The sequence below is a fragment of the Chaetodon auriga genome, chromosome 16 (assembly GCF_051107435.1).
Source record: "Chaetodon auriga isolate fChaAug3 chromosome 16, fChaAug3.hap1, whole genome shotgun sequence".
In the NCBI taxonomy this organism is placed as follows: Eukaryota; Metazoa; Chordata; class Actinopteri; order Chaetodontiformes; family Chaetodontidae; genus Chaetodon; species Chaetodon auriga.
This window is the reverse complement of record NC_135089.1, coordinates 23,209,816-23,230,179: the sequence shown is the minus strand read 5'-3', so window position 1 is coordinate 23,230,179 and position 20,364 is coordinate 23,209,816. Positions and strand designations below refer to the sequence as shown.

The following is a 20,364-nucleotide window of genomic DNA, read 5'->3' as shown; positions in this document are numbered from 1 at the left end:
TTTCTAAACTGGAATATGTTAGCATAGCCCAGGGTAAAACGAGTGTATGGTTGATACCGCTACATCACAGCACAATTTACGCTCCAAGCCAACCATTCTGTGCAATGAGTTTTTTTCCCTTGGAGTTTTTTTACGAGTGATCCTTTTTTACGCTATATGTAGCTGTTGGCATAGCTATACATCTAAGATAAAGTTGATGTCACTTCTCTCTTTTTATATAAGCCAGTGCATTGTTACAGTTACCTGCTGTTGATCAAGTGTAGCAGTGAGCTGTTGCAGCCTTTAGTGCATGAATTTATACTGTAACAGTGCTGTCATGTTTTACCCCTGAGCATGCCCTGTTATCGTAACAATATACTTTTGTTACAGCCGTCCAGACTACTGTGTCCTGCAAGGAATAATTTTGTAATGCACTGCATTACAACAAGAATGCTGATATCATCAGGGGATCCTCTTTTCGCACTGAGCTTTCCAGAGTTCATGAAGGGAGAGCAAAACCAGTGAAGACTGAGGCGACATTCCATAAGTGTTAACTTCTTTTTTCACTCAAAAAATAAACATTTATATTGCACATGACACAAAGTACCACAACTCTGTGCTTTCAACACAATAAAAAACAAAAAATACACTCTTAAATACTTGAGAAAATACGAAATTCAAAGTGCAAAATTTCACTATATTAAGAGTTGCTGAATAATCTAGTAAATGATACTACTGATTCACTTTTTTGTGTTTTTGTCTGTGTATTGCACAGGTTATATCGATGAATTGATGGATATGTTAATGGAGAAGGTCTTTGTCGACCCATCATCGTACAGACCTGAGATTCTGAAGATAAACATCCGGACGTGTCTTCACAATATGAGCATCCAGACAAGGAGGAGGTCATCGCCAGCTACGTGTCAAGATTCAGTCAAGTGGGGCTGGTTTGAAGCCTCCATATCTTCCCTGGGCGTCAGGAAACTCCCAACATATCCGAGGTACTATGCATGATGGGATGACTACACGTATCTTCCGCCCTAGGGAGCCGCAGCACCAGCTCACAAAACTCTTATAGGCTAAATGCCTGTAACGGATGAGAAAATTGAACATTATTTTAGTCAACAGATTCTAAATTGTCTACATCTGTATTCACATTTTCTAATTTGGATTCAGTGAATCCTTCACTTGTACTGTATTTCCATGTACAAATATTCATGACTGCGGTCATATATCTGTAAAATGTTTCATATGAATAAATGTTTCATATAGAGTATTTGCTTAGGAAAAACCTGCCTATATATTCAAGAAAAAATACGAATCTGAATTTGTAGCATTGGCTGACTATATTTAGTTTATTATGGTGTATGAACAGTGAAGTTAAGTAGGTTATTATAGATACAACTCACTGCCCTATACTCTGTAGCTGTAAAGGACCTTAGTCAGCCCTGTAAATGTTGTATGTGCTCTGCGGCGAGAGAACATTTAGGCAAACACGTTCTTAACCTGGATGGTTGATCATGCATGGAGGTCTTTCATCCAGCTGCTGCAGCCGTCTTGTAACGTTATGCATAACATACGGTGAGTATCTGCAGTGGCATGTTATCTGCATTCCTACACTGCAATCATAAGTATAGGTAAAAATAATGTTACCTGAGGCTCCACCTGGCAGCATATGTTCTCAGGCTCTGACTGCATTGTTGCACACTTTCCACATGTGCACTGATACAAACAAATAAAAAAAAATCATGCATCTATAAAGCTAAAGAAATAAGAAACCTTGCATACCAGTATTTGCAATTAATAATAGCACCTACATTTTAGATTTGAATGTGCATGGTCTAGCTAGCTACTTTTTCTCAGCCTGAGGTGAATGGCCAGTAGTGCTGGTCAGCAGTGTTCTCTGTGTGCGCTCTGCCCATTCATGTGTAAATGAGAAGGAGCGCTGAAACTAACAGCGCCGATCAATGTCTCAGCAACCCAGTGGTCGAATTTGAACATCGGCACCTCTATTGACCAGTCAGAGTCAAGAGATTGGAGGGGCAGTACTCAAGTTCACCACAGAAACACCAATGACGATCCAAAAGGAAGTAACCCCAGAGCCAGCATATCGCATGAAGAACGCTCCCCCCACTCTAGAAACCCCCTCCTTTTAATGTAAACAACCAGGACCTTCGGACTCAAGCTGTCCTCCATGACAGACAATGACTCCCACCCCCTCCAACACACACTCACTGCACTGAGGAGCTCAATCAGTGACAGGATGCTACATCCTAAGTGTGTGAAGGAGTGGTATTGCAGGTCATTCCTCCCTGCAGCTGTCAGACTACACAACAAAAACTGCTCCAAGTAATCAGTGAAATAATCTGTGCAATAAGCTGTGCAATAAAACATGTACATAACAGACACAACTGTAAATACTAGTACAATTTTTTACAATTTTCTTTAGGATGACGTCTCTTTTTATTTTTTATTTAAAATTCCCACTCTTTTGTATATACTTGCTGTTTTTACTTTGCATGCACTTGTTATATTACTCTATCTGCTTTATTGATGCTGCTGTAATTTGGAATTTCCCCTCGCGGGACTAATAAAGGAACATTGAATTGAATGCGCTATTTTCTTGTTTTCATTACATGCTCATACAATTTCTTGGGGTATGAATTATGCTTCATTTGGGTGGCAGTGCTTGGTAGAGGCTTTTAGCTGAGCATCTCCTCGTCATTCTGGTATGCTACAAGTTGGGATTTGTACTTCCTACTGTGAGCATTGACCATCTGAACTGTGCGCATCTCACGCTGAAGAGAAAAAAAATCGAAAGACATTTTTTGACTAACCATTCAGAAGCGTCCTGCTGAATTCTCTGAGTCTAAGGTTCTGTAGGAGCCTCCCTTCCCTTCAGGATCTGATTCAGGTTTGAACATGTACGGTTGAACTACTGAAGCGCTCGGCCTGTTCATTGCCACCATGTCCGCTACGTTCACATGGATAGTGCTACATTAGAATCTAAACTCTCCCTGTTACCACAGTAACACTATATGGGTGGGGCAGCAGCAGCTCATTTGCATTTAAAGCTACAGACAACAGAAACAGCACATTCTGAAAGGGACTAAAACAGACGGAAATAGAGGGAAGCGAGAATCTTTCCTAAAAACTATTCCCAGCAAACAGCTCCAAAAACATGTTTTATGGAACTCATAGACCTATGTAACTTATTGAAAAAGCTTCATAATATGGGACCTTTAACACTTTCTGGATGCCCAACAATTCAGAAGAGGAATTTGTGAAGGAGTGCCTTGTTGCTGTGGAGCTGCTAGCACCTGACAAAATAAAATTATTCCAAAGTGACTGTCTGGAATAATTCACGAGATGAAGGGAAAACCTGTCATGGAAACTCAGTGATAGCAAGTTTATGTGTGATTTGGCCTTCACGATGGCCATTAACAAGTATCCCACAGACCTGAACCTCAAGCTGCAGCCAGCTTCTCAGCTCTCTACTTTCAAATGTAAAATGATTAGAATCAAAATTAAAGCTGTGGCAAATGCAACTGGATATCCATTTTCCTACTCTGCAAGAACAAAGGCTGGTGAGTGTGCAGAACTCCTTCAGACATGTGGTCAGAGGTGTCAGTACATGAAATGTAAGCAAAGAGAAAAAAGAACAGAACAAAAAGAACTGAACATATTTGCTAAGCTTTTTAATATGGGATGACCTACCAGCAGTTCTTTTCAAAACTCACTGTTGCAAAGATTTGGTTCTGCTCAAAACTGACTGACCTAAATGCTGGTGGAAAATCATCATCATCACTACCATCTGACATCAGATGCCTTGCTAAAGCGAAACAGTTCCAGCCATCATAGAGATTAGTGTGATGTATGTGTTTGATAATTTAGTCGGCCCTCAAAGGATGTTATAAAAATTGAAATAGGATAGGATAATCCCTCAGTCTTACATAATGTACCTGTAACGGTTAACATGTTTGAAGCCCTGTTAACCGCATGTTTGTTCTGAAAACTCAATATGAAAGTAATTATCGTGAGACCTCTTGTGCACAAATATATGGCTCATCATCACATATATGCCTTGAATCATGACTTAGTTACTTAAAGGTTCAACTTCTTTATTTTGGATGTTTGTAATGTTGTCCATCATCTGTGTATCCAGTGTATATCACTTTTTACTACACTCATAAGTTGCTCTGACTCATTTGTGCTGTTGTCTTTCAGGTATACGAGCAGCTATATGATACTCTAGACATTGTTGGAGGACCAGAGGTGCGAGCGCAGGCAACAGCCAAGGTAATCAATGTGTATCGGACTGAAAAAAATAACATGACATAACATACAAAAATGATGTAAAAACAGACACCCTATTATTTCATGTACTTTTTAATGTACATCTACTTACAAAGTTCACATTCATTAACATTCCTTACACTGTGCACTGAAGTAATCCTGCCTGCTGATATTATAGTTCACATGCTATTATGCAGTTTAACCTGTAGAGGGCATTGCATCCCTGCAATGGCTAGGGGGTCCTTTGTTGTGGTCTGGGTTAAGAGTGAGGAGGCTGTGAAATTGCCAGGAGGTATTACATGCTGTAACGAGTGTGACTTCCTGTCATTGCTCCCTATAGCTTAGTTGGTAAGGTGCACGCCCCATGTACTGAGGCTGCCAGTCCTCTGCAGTGACTGCAGGTTTGACTCCCAACTGCGGCTCATTTGCTGCGTGTCGTCCCCTCTCTCTGCCCTCTTTCCTGTCATGTGTTCAGCTGTCTGTCACAATAAAGGCAAAAAAACAAAACAACTTTTAGAACTCTGTAAAAATGCAAAAATGTAAGAAAATGCAAACAGGTTAATTCACTAAGAACTTGGGTAAAGCTCACAACAGCTAAGGGAATGTGAAGTGCGGTACAGTGTGTAATTTGTTAATAATACCCACTCGTTTTTGCATGCCAATTGAAGCTAGTGTTGACATATTGTATAAATGTGCTCTCAATTTGAAAGGTTGATTTTTGTTTTGGAATTGTCACACAGGCAGACTAAATAAGTTAATGCAGGTATTGAATGAAGAACAGTGAAAACAGCCAATGAGATGTGCTTGTGTGTGTCAAGAGGTCAAGTGTAAATAAAATATCCAAAAATTCCATTTCCAGTCAGAACCGTTGCCCCAGTGTGTTTTTGTTCCTCCAGTATTATTTTTCAGTCCAGCTTTGGGTATGCACTGCTTTGCTGAGCAATTCACCTCTGCTAACAGCTAGCTTGTGATTCTAGAGAGGCTATTCCAGTCGGCTGAGTATTCTGTTTATGAGTGTTGGCTAGCTAAGTACAAGTCTTTTAGTGTAGACTTGAGATATGAGACCTTTTGTTGTTAGTTTCAGTGTTGAATGATAAAGTCAACTGTGAAGAGTTAAGTATTAAAAAAGCATGCTGAGTGAATGGAGCTATCAGTACAACCTAAAATCATCACAGACAATTGGTAAAGCCATACTGGCGATTGAATTCATTCATTATATGTGTCATCGTGGTTTGGGTTTCAGATATGTTATTTGGAATGGAAACGTTGAAAGAGAAATCGTTAATTAAGAAGAACATACAACTATAACTTGTGTGGCTTCCTGTCATTGTTCACAGCTGTGTCCAGATACAATTCTGAGGCCAGTTACATTTGGTGGTTTGTCTGGGATGAGCTTTGCCTGTTAAAGAGTTACTGATCCCTGAATCATGTCGACCTGATGCAAGAGATCTGACCATGAGAGTCATTCACCGTGAGTCAAGAGTCTTTAGGAATCCAAAGGAGATGTCTTTGGCTCCTCGTCATGAGCTGCTGTGAGAGATCAAGAAGATTCTGCAAGTACTCCATGAACAGCAGCATTGCTTCCGATGAGGACAAGCTGGCCATAGAGCAGTGGGATGCCTTTAAAAAGGAACAAAGGGGGGAAACTTGATGAGGTCCCTGTATACCACAGAAGAGGCGAGTGGCTAAGTTAATCGGAAAAAGATGCATGTTTTCTGCCCAATAAATGGAGTTTCAGTTGAGGTGTTTTTAGATTCAGGGGCTCAGGTTAGTGTTGTGGGAAGAACCTGGATTTAAAATGCCTCACCAATTTTCCGGATACAACCCATGGCAAGTCTGTTAGAGGAGAAGTTTCATGCCACTGTTGCTAATGGTACTCCTATTCCATTTGGACTGAGATCTTACTGGAATTTAAGAGTGGTGAGCATGGGAATATAGCCATCCATGTGCCCATGTTAGTCAGCCAAAGCTGTGTGGAAACCCCTCTAGTAGAATTTAATGTCATTGAGGAACTGATTCAGGAGAATAATGAAGAGCCTGAAATCATTGTCGAAGTGATAGCCTTGCTGAGGGGAGCCTGAAGTTGAGGAAGGAGGTTGTGAACAACATTGTCTCTGCAGGAAAAGGAAAAGAACAAAAGGAATATGACACGGGAAACAAGACTTGTCAAATCTATGTGACGTCACAAAGAAGTGTGCTTGCATCAAACAGAAACATCCAAAAGTTTCAGAGAGAGCACCAATGGGTAGCATCTAAATAAGAGCACCTTTTGAAGTAGTCTCTGTAGATTACACACATGGAGCAGAGTAAAGGTGGCTACGAGTATACACTTGTAATGGTATACCATTTCACCCATCATAAGTCTGGAAAGATGGTGGCTAAGAAGATCTTTCAAGATTTCATTTTGCGCTTTGGATTTCCTAAAAAAACCCTCAAGATCTGGGGCATTAGTTTGAAAACAGTCTCTTTCAGCGGCTACAGCAGTCTGCCGGAATAGCTCATTCATGCAGAACACCATATGACTCACAAGGCAAGTGGAGAGGCTAAACCGCACCTTGTTACAGATGCTATGGACCCTCCAGGAAGAGGGTGCATCGAGTAGTTGAGAGAATCAAAGAGGAGCCAGTGTACAAAATCCAACCTGAAACTGGTGGCAGGTCATTGTGTGTGCTACATCAAAATCTGTTATTACCAGTGAATGACTTCCCTGTCGAGTCAGGAACCCTGAAAGAACCTGTGGAAAGGAGATGCAAACTAAGAACTGAACCTGTTGAGAATGTGGAGTAGGAAGAGACAAGCTCTGATGAGTAAACAGTAGTTGTAGATGTGCAAAGCAAATGGTGTGAGGTTTTTTTTTTTTTTTTTTTTTTAGTTAGTTCAAAATGATATAAAATGAATTGAAAAAAATGAAATGATGGTAATCTAATGTCCACTGCATAACCTGCCAGAATAGTGACTTATAAACTACCACTCTGGTGCTTGTAGAGTTGTGTGAGCCTGATGTGCAAGTGATTTAATCACAGAAAACACAGCTTTGTGTAATAGCACTGTGATCTGGTACAGCCCTTCTCAAATCAGAGGCTGCAGATTTATAGAACATATCAGTCCTATTGCCTTCAGATGGCTGCATGGACTACTACATGAACTGTGTGAAATTATAATTTATTTGTTTTCTGCTTATTTGGGGCACCAACTGTGAAAAGGAAAGGTAGCAACCAAATTAATTCAGTGAATCCACTTAATCAGACTGATATCAAAAGTGATTGTATTGATCTCCATATCTACTTCAAACGAATACACAGGACAGTGGCTTGGTCTAAATGAGAATTTAGAATCCTACCATCTATTAACACAGGATAAATGAAATGACAAATAATTACACTTGTAACCGTCAAAGTGGAACAAACAGGCAATACTGATCTGTGAATAATAAACTGTGCAATGCATTGGACAATGGTGAAAGGAAAGATATGATCACCTATGGATGTACTTATAACTAATTCTAGTATAACTAAGATGAAATTTAAGGCTTAAAAATATTTTAACGTCAACCCAAGCGAGAAGTATGATGGCTTTTCATACGCTGAGCTGCGTTGGCCGTTGCTGGAGACTCTCTTGGTTAAAACCCGCAGCAGTGGATGTTGCAGTTATTAAACTCTTCACAACAGACTCCAGGGTGATTTTCTCAGTAGATATATCCTTGCTTATTTTGAAGGCAGTTGTGGGCAGATGAACAATCTGTATGGATCTCTTGCTGGTTGATGGCGAAATATATATTTCTGTAGTATATATAGCATAATATATGCATATATATTCATGAATGTGATATACAATATGTACATGTTAGTAACAGATTGTATATGTACAAAATACAACACTATGAATCTAATAATAATAGAAGTATGACTACTAGTAATAGCAGTTGCAGTGGATGTCAGGCAGGGCCATGGCAGGAGACTTAACCATAGGTCACAATCCAGGTTCAGCTACTATCTATGGGAACCTGCGAGATGAGAAAGCATGAAGACAGCAGGGAAGAAGCTAAGTTAGTAACATGCCTTAGGACATGAATGCATACAGATGGAGAAGGAGAGAAGAACAGTGGAGCTCGGTATATCATTGGAAGTCCCCCGGCAGTCTAATCCTACAGCAGCATAACTAGGGGCTGGTCCAAGGCTTTATCAAAAAGAAAAGTTTTAAGCCTACTCTTAAATGCAGAGAGGGTGTCTGCCTCCTAGACTGAGAAGATGGTTCCAGGAGAGGAGCTTGATAGTTAAAGGCTCTGTCTCCCATTGTCTGTTTGAAGACTTTAGAAACCATAAGTAAGCCTGCATTTTGGGAACATGGTGTTCTAGTGGGGTAATAGGGTCCAGTGAGCTCTATAAGATAAGATGGTGCTTGACCATTTAGGGCATTGTAGGTTGGGAGAAGGATTTTCAATTCTATTCTGGATTTTACAGGGAGCCAGTGCAGAGCAGACGATAGGGGAGAAATGTGATCTCCTTTCCTTGTTTTTGTCAAAACATGTGCCACAGCATTCTGGATCAGCTGGAAAGTATTTAGCAACAAATCTGGGCAGCCTGATAGTAAGGAATTGCATTAATCCAATCTGGAAGTAAAAAAATCCATGGGCTAGTTTTTCTGTATCATTTTGAGAAAACCTGATGTACCTGATTTTTACAATATTATGTAGGTGAAAAAAGGCAGTCCTTGAAATTTGTTTTATGTGGGAGTTAAAGGACATATCCTTGTCAAAAATGACTTCCAGATTCCTTACAGTGGTACTGGAGGCCAGTGCAATAACATCAGATAGTGAGTCTCTAAGGTGTTTAGGGCCAAGTACTATAACTTCAGTTTTGTCCAAATTTAGTAACAAGAAGTTGCAGGTCATCCAGGTCTTTATGTCCTTAAGATACGCTTGGAGTTTAGTTATAACTAAATGGCTTCATCTGGCTTCATTGATAAAGATACCTGGGTATCATCTGCCTAGCAATTAATATTTATGGAGTGTTTCCTGATAATGTTGCCTAATGGAAACATAAAGGGTGATTAGATCCGGTCAAAGCACAGAACCTTGCATGACTGCCTTCTGCATGTACAGAGGAATCATCATTAATGTGTACAAATTGAAATTGATCTGAAAAGTATAATTTAAACCAGCTTAGTGCAGTTCTTTTAATGCCAATAAAGTGTTCCAGTCTCTGTCATAGGATACCATGGTCAGTGAGGCAGGCTGTCTTCCACAGCATGGGGACCCTCTGGAGATTTAGGGTCATGTCGAAGACATGGTGCACAGGCTTTGAACACGCTGGGGCTGACACCATGAGGGCCTAGAGCCTTGTTTGAGTGGAGTCTCATCAGTTGTCTTCTCACAGATGGGGTAGGGGTGTAGTCCTCAGGTGGGAGAGTACAGTCGGTCTGGAAGCTGGAGGAGGAGGAGGTGTGAAGAGGGCTCACACGGGGGGGGGGGGGGGGCTTTGAGTGGTTGATAGTGGTTTCCAGTTGGTCTCCTGTATTTCTCCTTAGCCTCCTTGATTTTCACCTGCAGTTCCCCCTGTATTGTTCTCACCTCCTCCCTGTTACAAGCTCTGAAAGCCCTCTTCTTCTCATTGAGGATGACTTTGATGTCCTTTGTCACCCACAGCTTGTGATTTGGATAACAATGGACAGTCCTGGCTGGGACAGTGGAGTCCACACAGAAAGTGATATAGACCATGATGCACTCTGTGAGCCCATCAATGTCCTCCCCATGCAGCTCACAGAGTGCCTGCCAGTCTGTCACCTCAAAACAGCCCTGCAGTGTCTCGTATGTCTCCTCTGACCATCTCCTCACTGTCCTTGTGGTCGCAGGCTGACTCTTCACCAGAGGCACATAACAGGGATTGAGGTGCACAAGGTTGTGGTCTGACCTACCCAGAGGGGGGAGGGGGGAGCAGTTGTATGCATCATTGGCGTTAGCCAAGGGTTCTCTCCTCTCTTGTATGACAACTCACATACTGAGTGAAGTTGGGCAGTGTTGTTGCCATGGTGACATGGTTGAAGTCACACGAGATAGCGATGAATGCACTCTGGTGTTGAGTTCGCAGACGGGCTACGACGGAGTGAATGACGTCACATGCCGACGTCGGGTTGGCATGTGAAAACTCCCTGGGCAAATAGTATGGCCTGAGCCCAACAGCCAACAGTTCAATGTCTGGGCAACAGATACGTTCCTTGATGGTAATATGACCAGGATTACACCATCGGTTGTTGACTAGACTTGCAAGCCCTCCTCCTTTACGCTTACCGCTCTCGGTGCAATCCCGGTCGGCCCGAACATTCTGAAAGCCACTGATGGAGATGTTGTTGTCAGTATGTCCTGGTGCAACCATGTCTCTGTAAAACACATCAGACTGCGCTCCCGGTACTCCCTCTGACTCCTGGCGAGTGCTGTTAGCTCATCCACCTTATTTGCCAGCGACCTCACATTGCCCATGATGAGAGAGAGGAGACACGGTTTTTATCTCCTCTTCTCCATAAACCTCTGTTGTCTCGACCCAGCTCTTTTCCACCGCTGTTTCAGTCCTCCCCTGCATCCCCTGTGTGTTTTCCTCCAGATCTTTTTGCAGGCATTTAGTAATCCCTTTGTGATCCATGGCCAACTGGCAGGTTTTATTTTACTGTTCAACTCTCTTAATGGACAATTCTTATCATATAATATACTGAACATTCTTAGGAAGGTCTTATAAGCACTGTTAACGTCACCGTTTTCATAAACTACATCCCAGCTCGGCTGGGATGTAGTTTATGTCCTGGTTCCCCCCTGGGTTCACAGCTCTTGTGTATGACTGCGGTTTGATGTCCAGTGATAATCACATCATTGATCCGAGTGTATTGCTCCAGATCTGCGACTCTGTTCTCCAAAGTCGCAGCCCTGTTCTCCAAGGATATGATTTTCTTGTCTTTCTTTTTCACATCTTCCTTTATCTTATCCAGCTTTCTGACAAGTTCTAAGATCTGTCTGTTGCTCCTTGACAGTGGCAACCTCTATGGTCAGCTTGTTGAGTAACTGTTTGATTTCGGCATTAGTCGGCATCTCGCCTTGCATCCCCTGTGTGTTTTCCTCCAGATCTTTTTGCAGGCATTTAGTAATCCCTTTGTGATCCATGGCCAACTGGCAGGTTTTATTTTACTGTTCAACTCTCTTAATGGACAATTCTTATCATATAATATACTGAACATTCTTAGGAAGGTCTTATAAGCACTGTTAACGTCACCGTTTTCATAAACTACATCCCAGCTCGGCTGGGATGTAGTTTATGTCCTGGTTCCCCCCTGGGTTCACAGCTCTTGTGTATGACTGCGGTTTGATGTCCAGTGATAATCACATCATTGATCCGAGTGTATTGCTCCAGATCTGCGACTCTGTTCTCCAAAGTCGCAGCCCTGTTCTCCAAGGATATGATTTTCTTGTCTTTCTTTTTCACATCTTCCTTTATCTTATCCAGCTTTCTGACAAGTTCTAAGATCTGTCTGTTGCTCCTTGACAGTGGCAACCTCTATGGTCAGCTTGTTGAGTAACTGTTTGATTTCGGCATTAGTCGGCATCTCGCCTTGTCAATACACCAGCTAGTAGCCAGTCAGGCAAATGCTCCGGTCCTTTGTCAGAAGTTATCAAAATGAATCTGTTTCACAAAACAGCCCTGCGCCGCGGTGAATCACGGCATTTTGCCACAAAAAGTATTTGATCAGACAACGAACAAACTTTGATCAGATAACAAATGAATGGAGAGGAACCACGAGGCAGGTTTAGTCTTTAGCTGAATGGCTGCTGCTCTGTGGCTTTGCTCCCTCCTCCTCCTCCCCCTGAAAGCTGTATATATAAATAAGAGAATACTACAAATTTTATTAACAATATTATTAATAGATAAATGCAGACTGACTGCTTTGACCACACAATGTTATTTTTTTATGCAGATTTGATAGCATCTACTGGCTAGAAAATGTTTCATTAAAATAGTTAATTGCATTGTAAAGGATAGTCTGTCTTGAAACCACATTCACATGCACATGTGTAAAATGAAACACTTTTTGCTTGCTGTAATTTTCCCTCCTGTTCATATAAAGGAATTCTGAACTAAACAGACTAACATTGGGAGATCTACACTTCATTTGTCGAACTCATGCTGCTGAAGCCCCATATTAACATTCAGACAAACTTTGGAGTATATTTTTGCACAGGATGGGTACTGTGGATTTTGTCCTCCATCACTTACTGTACATTGGAAGCATGAGAGATGGAATTCAGCTAATGTGAAAAGGAGTAATAAGTACAGCAAACAAAAACTGTCAGTGCACATTATATTGTGCAGTTTTAAGACACCTCCTAACTGTGCATTGTGCAAAAATGAGGTCCACTATGGTCAAGCTATTTTACAGTCCACAGTCAACTTTAATTTGTATACTATATCTAGTCGTATACTATATCTAGTCGTGTAACTGGAGATTAAAGGCACCTAAACTGCTTTTATAACCATTTTTGTAATGGAATTGTCTTTTTTCCTGATCATATGGTTGTCCTCCTGACCAGGCCACGGTTGCAGCCTTTGCAGCCAGCGAGGGCCACGCTCACCCAAGGGTGGTGGAGCTGCCCAAGACAGAAGAGGGTCTGGGTTTTAACATCATGGGGGGCAAAGAGCAGAACTCCCCCATCTACATCTCCAGAGTGATTCCTGGGGGAGTTGCCGACCGACAAGGAGGACTGAAGAGAGGAGACCAGCTGCTCTCTGTCAATGGAGTAGTAAGAAACTCAGACCCACTGTGAACTACTAAAAACCTACTGAGAAGAGGAACACACACTCAGACAAGTTTATTTTATTGATATTTTTTTATTCAGCTATATTTTCATATAGATTAACATCCATATTCTATTAGACAAATACTTGAGCCAGACTAGATGATTAACATTAAGAACTGGAGAAAAAAATAAAGTTAAAGACCTGCACTAGATCCAAATTCTCAGAAGTTTTAAAATGCAGATATATTTCTAATGTTGCCTTTCTCAAAGCAATTTCAAAAGCCTTTAAAGAGCAATTGAACACCAAGCTAATGTGCACTGTTTCACCAACTTCTTCTGATTGAAGTTTCAAATCTGTTGGACCTGTAACAACAGCTGACAGTAATCTGCAAAAGGACAAAGGTGGCATTTAAAGATCAGTTCACCCAAATTCCAAAAAATCATATTGTCACTTGTATCTTGTGGTTTTAGGCAGATTATTCTGATTTTGTTTGCTATAATTTGATAGGCACACCAATTATTACTCAAGGAAGGGTTGTTTATAATTATTGTTAATTGTCTTCTTATGACAAAATAATTATAAATATTGTGTGTTGTGCCCATGCAGAGCGTTGAGGGGGAACACCATGAGAAGGCTGTAGAGCTGCTGAAGGCTGCCCAGGGTTCAGTTAAGCTGGTGGTCCGCTACACCCCAAAAGTCCTGGAGGAAATGGAGGCCCGCTTTGAGAAGATGAGGAGCGCCCGGAGACGACAGCAGCACACCAGCTACTCGTGAGGCTGCAGTTAGTCTACACTTAGTCTGTACTGTATGCTGAAATGTATGTGTACACCTGCATTATAACATGCATTTTTCCTGATCCAGATAAAATATTCATGATACAGATCACATGTGAATATCAGGTGGAAATGGCATCTGAGGTGCCACTAGCTGGAAATGTGTGGTAACCCTGTAAGAACCCTCTTACGCTGGGATGGGATAGCGATTTACTAAATTAATGCATGGATATTCTTCTCATGACATCTGCAGCGAAGTGCTACACAAACAACTTATTAAAGCTTATGTTTAATTATTGGTGCCATATGACTTGAAAATTTTTGTAGGTAAATTTACAAACATGCAGCACAATGCACTGTATCTTTTCTTACAGATCTCTGGAGTCCAGGGGCTAGCTAAGCCAGTTCCTCCATCCACCTCATTGTCCAATCCTCCTTACTCTTCTGTTCCAGTCGGAGGCAAGACCATAGACAAGAAGCAAAAAACCAAAGTAGCCTACCAACATCTGTTACCTGAACTTCTTCATGAAGTGGACACTGCAGTTTAGGATTTTCTCCCCTCTCTCTTTCCCTATTTCTTAGAGAAATGCAGAGTTAGCTTGTTGTCAGTCCATTCCTGTAATTTCACCTGCCCAATGAAAAATCATCCTCAGCATTCTATTCTGTAAGGGCAACACGTTCTCTTAAGTGTGGCTTAAATACCTACCTAGTGTTAATATTCTCATGTCGTTTGACTTTTACATTCTCATGTAGTGCACTGCACCCCTCAGCAGTGTCAACTGTCTCCAGTTAGACGTCAATAGCAGAGGAAACATGGAAACTGAGACCTACAACCTCCACCATCATTTCTCCATCAGATGTTCCAGCCAGAGGGCTAGCCATTGGCATTATGAAGAACTGCACTTAAATCAGTTGGTGTCATCTTAGTTTATTTTTTCTTTCTGTTTTATTTATTTCTGTATTGATTTTATGGCATAATTATTTGTGAAATAAAGTATGTGAATTGAATGCTGTTTTTCTCAGGAAGAAGGGGACATTTTAGGGAAAATATATTTGTCTGACTCTATCAGCATTTTCAATCTCATGTAGTAGACATGACATTAAGAGTTTTTTTTTTAAAACAATGTTCAAGTTTTTTTCAAATACAGTGCTTAACAAATTTATTAGACTGCCTGTCATACCTGTCATACGAGAAAACATAAATATTTTAGAAATCTTTCAAAAACACGTTTAAAACTAAAAATATTATTGTTATTTATTTGGCAAATAACAAACTGAAACGACTAAATAGTCCTTTTTCACACATAATAACTAAAAAACTTAATATTTTGTATGGCCTCTTTTGGCCTTGATTACAGCTTGCATTGTTACTGGCATTGTTTTTATGTACTTTTCGACAGTCTTTTTTGTTATTGAGTTCCAAATAGTTTCTAGCTGTTCCCACAGACTTGCTTTGGATGAAAGTTTTGTGCGATCAATCTTTGAATCTACTAAATCCCAAATTTGATCAATAGGATTCAAATCTGGACTTTGACTTGGCCAGTCCATCAGTTCCAGTACTCTGGATTCCTTTTTCTTGGTTAAATAGTCTCTGCACAGCTTTGAAGTATGCTTGGGGTCATTGTCTTGTTGGTATATGAACCCACGCCCAATCAGATTCAGTCCAGAAGGGATTCCATGATGCACTAAGATGTTGTGGTAGATGGTCTTGTTCATGATACCGTCAAATTTCACTAATTTACCCACACCGTTTCCACAATTGGAACCCCATACCGTAATGAATCTCCACTGTGTTTCACTGTGGGTGCAATGCATCTGGCATCAAAATGTTCTCCATCTTTTCTGCGGACATAAAACACGATGATGCCGACCAAAGAGTTCAAACTTGGACTCCTCCGTCCAGAGTACCTTCTTCCAGTCATCAACAGTCCAGTGTTTGTGTTCCCTGGCAAATCTGAGGCGTTTCTGGATGTTTACAGGCCTCAATAATGGTTTCTTAGCAGCTATTCTTCCCTTTAAGCCTTGTTCCGTCAGTTGTCTTCTTGTGGTCATACTGGAAACTTTCGCAGACTCTAATCTAGAAGCATTCATCTCTGCCTGAAGATCAGCAGTGGTCTTCCTTCTGTCTCTAGTACTTAAAATCTTGAGGTGTCTGACATCTGCTTCAGTTAACTTTCGTTTCCTGCCTCTTCCTTGGCGCATTTTGCAAGTACCAGTCTCGGTAATTGACTCCAAAGCATACTTGACCACACTGTGAGAACACTTTATGTCTTTCCCTATTTGTCTCAGAGACCATCCAGCATCATGAAGTGCTTTAATGCGGAATGCAAGTAAATAAATATAATTTGACATACTAATCAAGAAATAATAATGTGCTTTACCATTTTTCAGTTCTTTTGTAAATCAGTAAATTTGAAAATTCATGGATAACAATTATATTTTAGCATTAAAAATATCATTTCGGTTAAAGAGCTTCTACATATTGGTGTATTAACCATTACAGCAACATAAAAATGATTTTTGGTAATTATCAATGCTGTTAATTTAGGGCAGCTGTGGCATAAACATTACATTGGATGGTGGTCTAATAAATTTGTTAAGCTCTGCAGCACTGTATGCTGTTTCAATACAGCATGTGTAAACAAAAAAGGGAAAATCCAAAGCTATACTGGAAGCCAACTTCAACTTCATAATTTACTGTGCAGCAGAATAGTCAGACAACAGTTAACCCATTATGGAGCTCCATAGGGAGTATTCTCAAGAGACAGTAAGAGCAACAATATCAGTTACAACTGAACTGCTCCTTTGTGTCATCAGTGAGAATTTTGAGTACAGGTGAAAAAGGTGACGGAAGGTTACTATGAAGAACATGTAAAACTTTTACATGACACACACACACACATACACACACACACACACACACACACACACACACACACACACACACACACACACACAGAGGGACAGAGACAGAAATGCAATCACAGTAACAGTGAAAGCTCTAATAATAGACTCTTAACTATATGTCGTATAGCATAGTATATACAAATATGATGTATTTATGTATGTGTTATATGTAGGTATTACAGCACTATGGATCTAATAAGAATTGAAGTATTACTAATAGTAGTAGCAGTTGCAGAGGATGTCAGGCAGAGCCATGGCAGGAGACATAGCTATAATCCACAATCCAGGTTCAGCCACTATCCATGGGGACGTGCAAGATGACAAAGTACAAAGACTCCGGGGAAGAAGCTAAGTTAGTAACATGCCTTGGTAGGACATAAAAGTGTACAGATGGAGAAGGAGAGAAGAACAGAGGTGCTTGGTGTATCATTGGAAGTCCCCCAACAGTCTATTCCTATAGCAGCATAACTAGGGGCTGGTCCAAGGCAAGCTTGAGCCAGTTTGATCAAAAGAAAGTTTTTAAGTCTACTCTTAAATGTAGTGATGGTGTGTGCCTCATGGACAAAGACTGTGAGATGGTTCCACAGGAGAGGAGATTGATAGCTAAAGGCTCTGGCTCCCATTCTGCTTTTGGAGACTTTAGAAACCATAAGTATGCCTGCATTCTGGGAGCGCAGTGTTCTAGTAGGGTAATAAGATTGACACTGTATTGCCAAAAGTATTGGCTCACCTGCCTTGACGCACATATGAACTTAAGTGACATCCCATTCTTAATTCATAGGGTTTAATATGATGTTGGTCCACCCTTTGCAGCTATAACAGCTTCAACTGTTCTGGAAAGTCTTTCCACAAGGTATAGGAGTGTGTTTATGGGAATTTTTGACCATTTTCCAGAAGCACATTTGTGAGGTCACACACTGGTGTTGGACGAGAAGGCCTGGCTCTCAGTCTCCGCTCTAATTCATCCCAAAGGTGTTCTATCGGGTTGAGGTCAGGACTCTGTGCAGGCCAGTGAAGTTCATCCACACCAAACTCTCTCATCCCTGTCTTTATGGACCTTGCTTTGTGCACTGGTGCACAGTCGTGTTGGAACGGGAAGGCGCCATCCCCAAACTGTTCCCACAAAGTTGGGAGCACGGCATTGTCCAAAATCTCTTGGTATCCTGAAGTATTCAGAGTTCCTTTCACTGGAACTAAGGGGCCAAGCCCAGCTCCTGAAAAACAACCCCACACAATAATCCCCCCTCCACCAAACTTAACACTTGGCACAGTGCAGTCAGACAAGTACTGTTCTCCTGGCAACTGCCAAACCCAGACTTGTCCATCAGATCGCCAGATGTTGAAGCGCGATTCATCACTCCAGAGAACGTGTCTCCACTGCTCTAGAGTCCAGTGGCAGCGTGCTTTACACCACTGCATCCGATGCTTTGCATTGCACTTGGTGATGTATGGCTTGGATCCAGCTGCTCGGCCATGGAAACCCATTCCATGAAGCTCTCTTCACACTGTTCTTGAGCTAATCTGAGAGCCACATGAAGTTTGGAGGTCTGTAGCGATCGGCAGAAAGTTGGCGACCTCTGCGCATGTGCCTCAGCATCCGCTGACCCCGCTCCATCATTTTACGTGGCCTACCACTTCATGGCTGAGTTGCTGTCGTTCCCAATCGCTTCCACTTTGTTATAATACCACTGACAGTTAACTGTGGAATATTTAGGAGCAAGGAAATTTCAAGACTGGACTTGTTGCACAGGTGGCATCCTATCACAGTACCACACTGAAATTTACGGAGCTCCTGAGAGCGACCCATTCTTTCACAAATGTTTGTAGAAACAGTCTGCATGCCTTGGTACTTGTTTTTATACACCTGTGGCCATGGAAGTGATTGGAACACCTGATTTCAATTATTTGGATGGGTGAGTGAATACTTTTGGCAATATAGTGTACTATGAGGTCTTTAAGATAAGATTGTGCCTGACCATTTATGACTTTGTCAGTAAGGAGAAGGATTTTAAATTCTATTCTGATTTTTTGAGAGCTAGTGCCAGAAAAAAAAAAAATATATATATCTAATAAAATTGGAGAAATATGATCTCTTTTTCTCATTTTTGTCAGAACACGTGCTGCAGCGTTCTGCAGTAAGTAGAAAGTATTTAGCAACAAATTGAGGCAGTCTGATAGTAAGGAATAGCAGTAATCCAACCTGGAAGTTTTTCTACATCGTTTTGAGATAGATGTTATGTAGGTGAGAAAAGGCAGTCTTTGAAATGTGTTTTATGTCGGAGTTAAAGGACAAATTCTGATCAAAGATAACTCCCAGATTCTTTACAGTGGTGCTGGAGGCCTGCGCAATGCCATCCATAACTCCCATATCATCAGACAGTGAGTTTCTAAGGTGTTGAGGGTGTAGTACTACAACTTCAGTTTTGTTTAAGTTTAGTAACAAAAAAATGCAGGCCATCCAGGTCTTTAAGTCCTGTTTTCTGATAATGTCAAATAAAGGAAGCATATGTATAGGTGAAAAGAATTGGTCCAGGCACAGAACCATGCAGAACTCTGTGACTGGCTGCAAGCACAGAGGAGTCATCATTAGCATGTACAAACTGAAACCTCTGAAAAGTAGGATTTAAACCAGCTTTGTGCAGTTCCCTTAGTGCCAATGAAGGGATCCAAGTCTCTGCAATAGGATACCATGGTGTTGAAATGCAGCACTAAGATCTAATAAGACTAGTACAGAGACAAGTCCTTTGCCTGATGCAATTAGAAGGTCAGTTTTAACTTTAACCAGTGCTGTCTCTGTGCTATGATGCACTCTAAATCGTGACTGGAAATCCTCAAATAAACTATTGTTGTGTAGAAAGTCACACAGCTGATTAGCAACTGCTTTCTCAAGAAATTTTGAGAGAAAGGGGAGGTTGGATATTAGTCTATAACCGTGGATCAAGAGTAGGCTTTTTAAGAAGAGGTTTTATTACAGCTACTTTAAAGGACTGTGGTACGTAGCCTGTTGATAAAGACAGACTGATCATATCTAATAAAGGAGAGCCAATTAAGCCAATCTTTGAGCAGCTTAGTCTGGATGGGGTCTAAAAAACAGGTTGACAGGTTTTGATAAAGAAATTATTGAAATTAGTTGGTGACAGGAGAAAAACAGCAAACAGGCATACAGTAGTTAATAAATCAATAGCGGTAAGAAGGATTAGTAAAAGTGATCTGCATTTATTGAAATAATGTGATAATACAGTAATTATACATTAGATTAATAATCTAATAGCCTTATTGATAATCATCACAACATTATAGTGGAAACACAGGACCAGCTGTCACCACTGTTCATTGCAAGAAAAAAAGTACACATTTGTTAATATTATTCCTTAAAACCAGATCTCAATAAATAGTTTGTGGCTTGTTGCCATAATCTAATTATTATTGATGAGACCATATTCCACTACGAAGTTTATTACCTGTGGTTTTTGTTTTGTATCATATTCCCTTAATAGTCATGACAGCTCCTTTCCATCTTTATATCCTAAAATTAATTAGATTTCTTCCTGGATAATACAACCCTGTTTCCAAAAAAAGTTGGGACACTGTGTAAAATGTAAATAGAAACAGAAAGTCACGTTTTGCAAAAC

General features: G+C 40.8%; 1 protein-coding gene across 2 annotated transcripts in view; it reads left to right on the top strand.

The window, feature by feature from the left end:
- The window catches only part of lin7b (lin-7 homolog B (C. elegans)), a 42,227-nt gene extending 27,394 nt beyond the window's left edge, over positions 1-14,833 (top strand). The window contains exons 3-6 of one of the 2 annotated variants that reach the window (XM_076752377.1): positions 4,207-4,278; positions 12,845-13,054; positions 13,659-13,822; positions 14,200-14,833. In XM_076752377.1, the coding sequence (XP_076608492.1) occupies positions 4,207-4,278; positions 12,845-13,054; positions 13,659-13,822; positions 14,200-14,221 (468 nt within the window). In that variant the 3' untranslated portion in view covers positions 14,222-14,833. Of the gene's footprint in view, positions 1-4,206; positions 4,279-12,844; positions 13,055-13,658; positions 13,834-14,199 lie in introns of both variants that reach the window. The other variant, XM_076752378.1, reaches the window with a different exon arrangement.
- Positions 14,834-20,364: the final 5,531 nt, after the last annotated feature.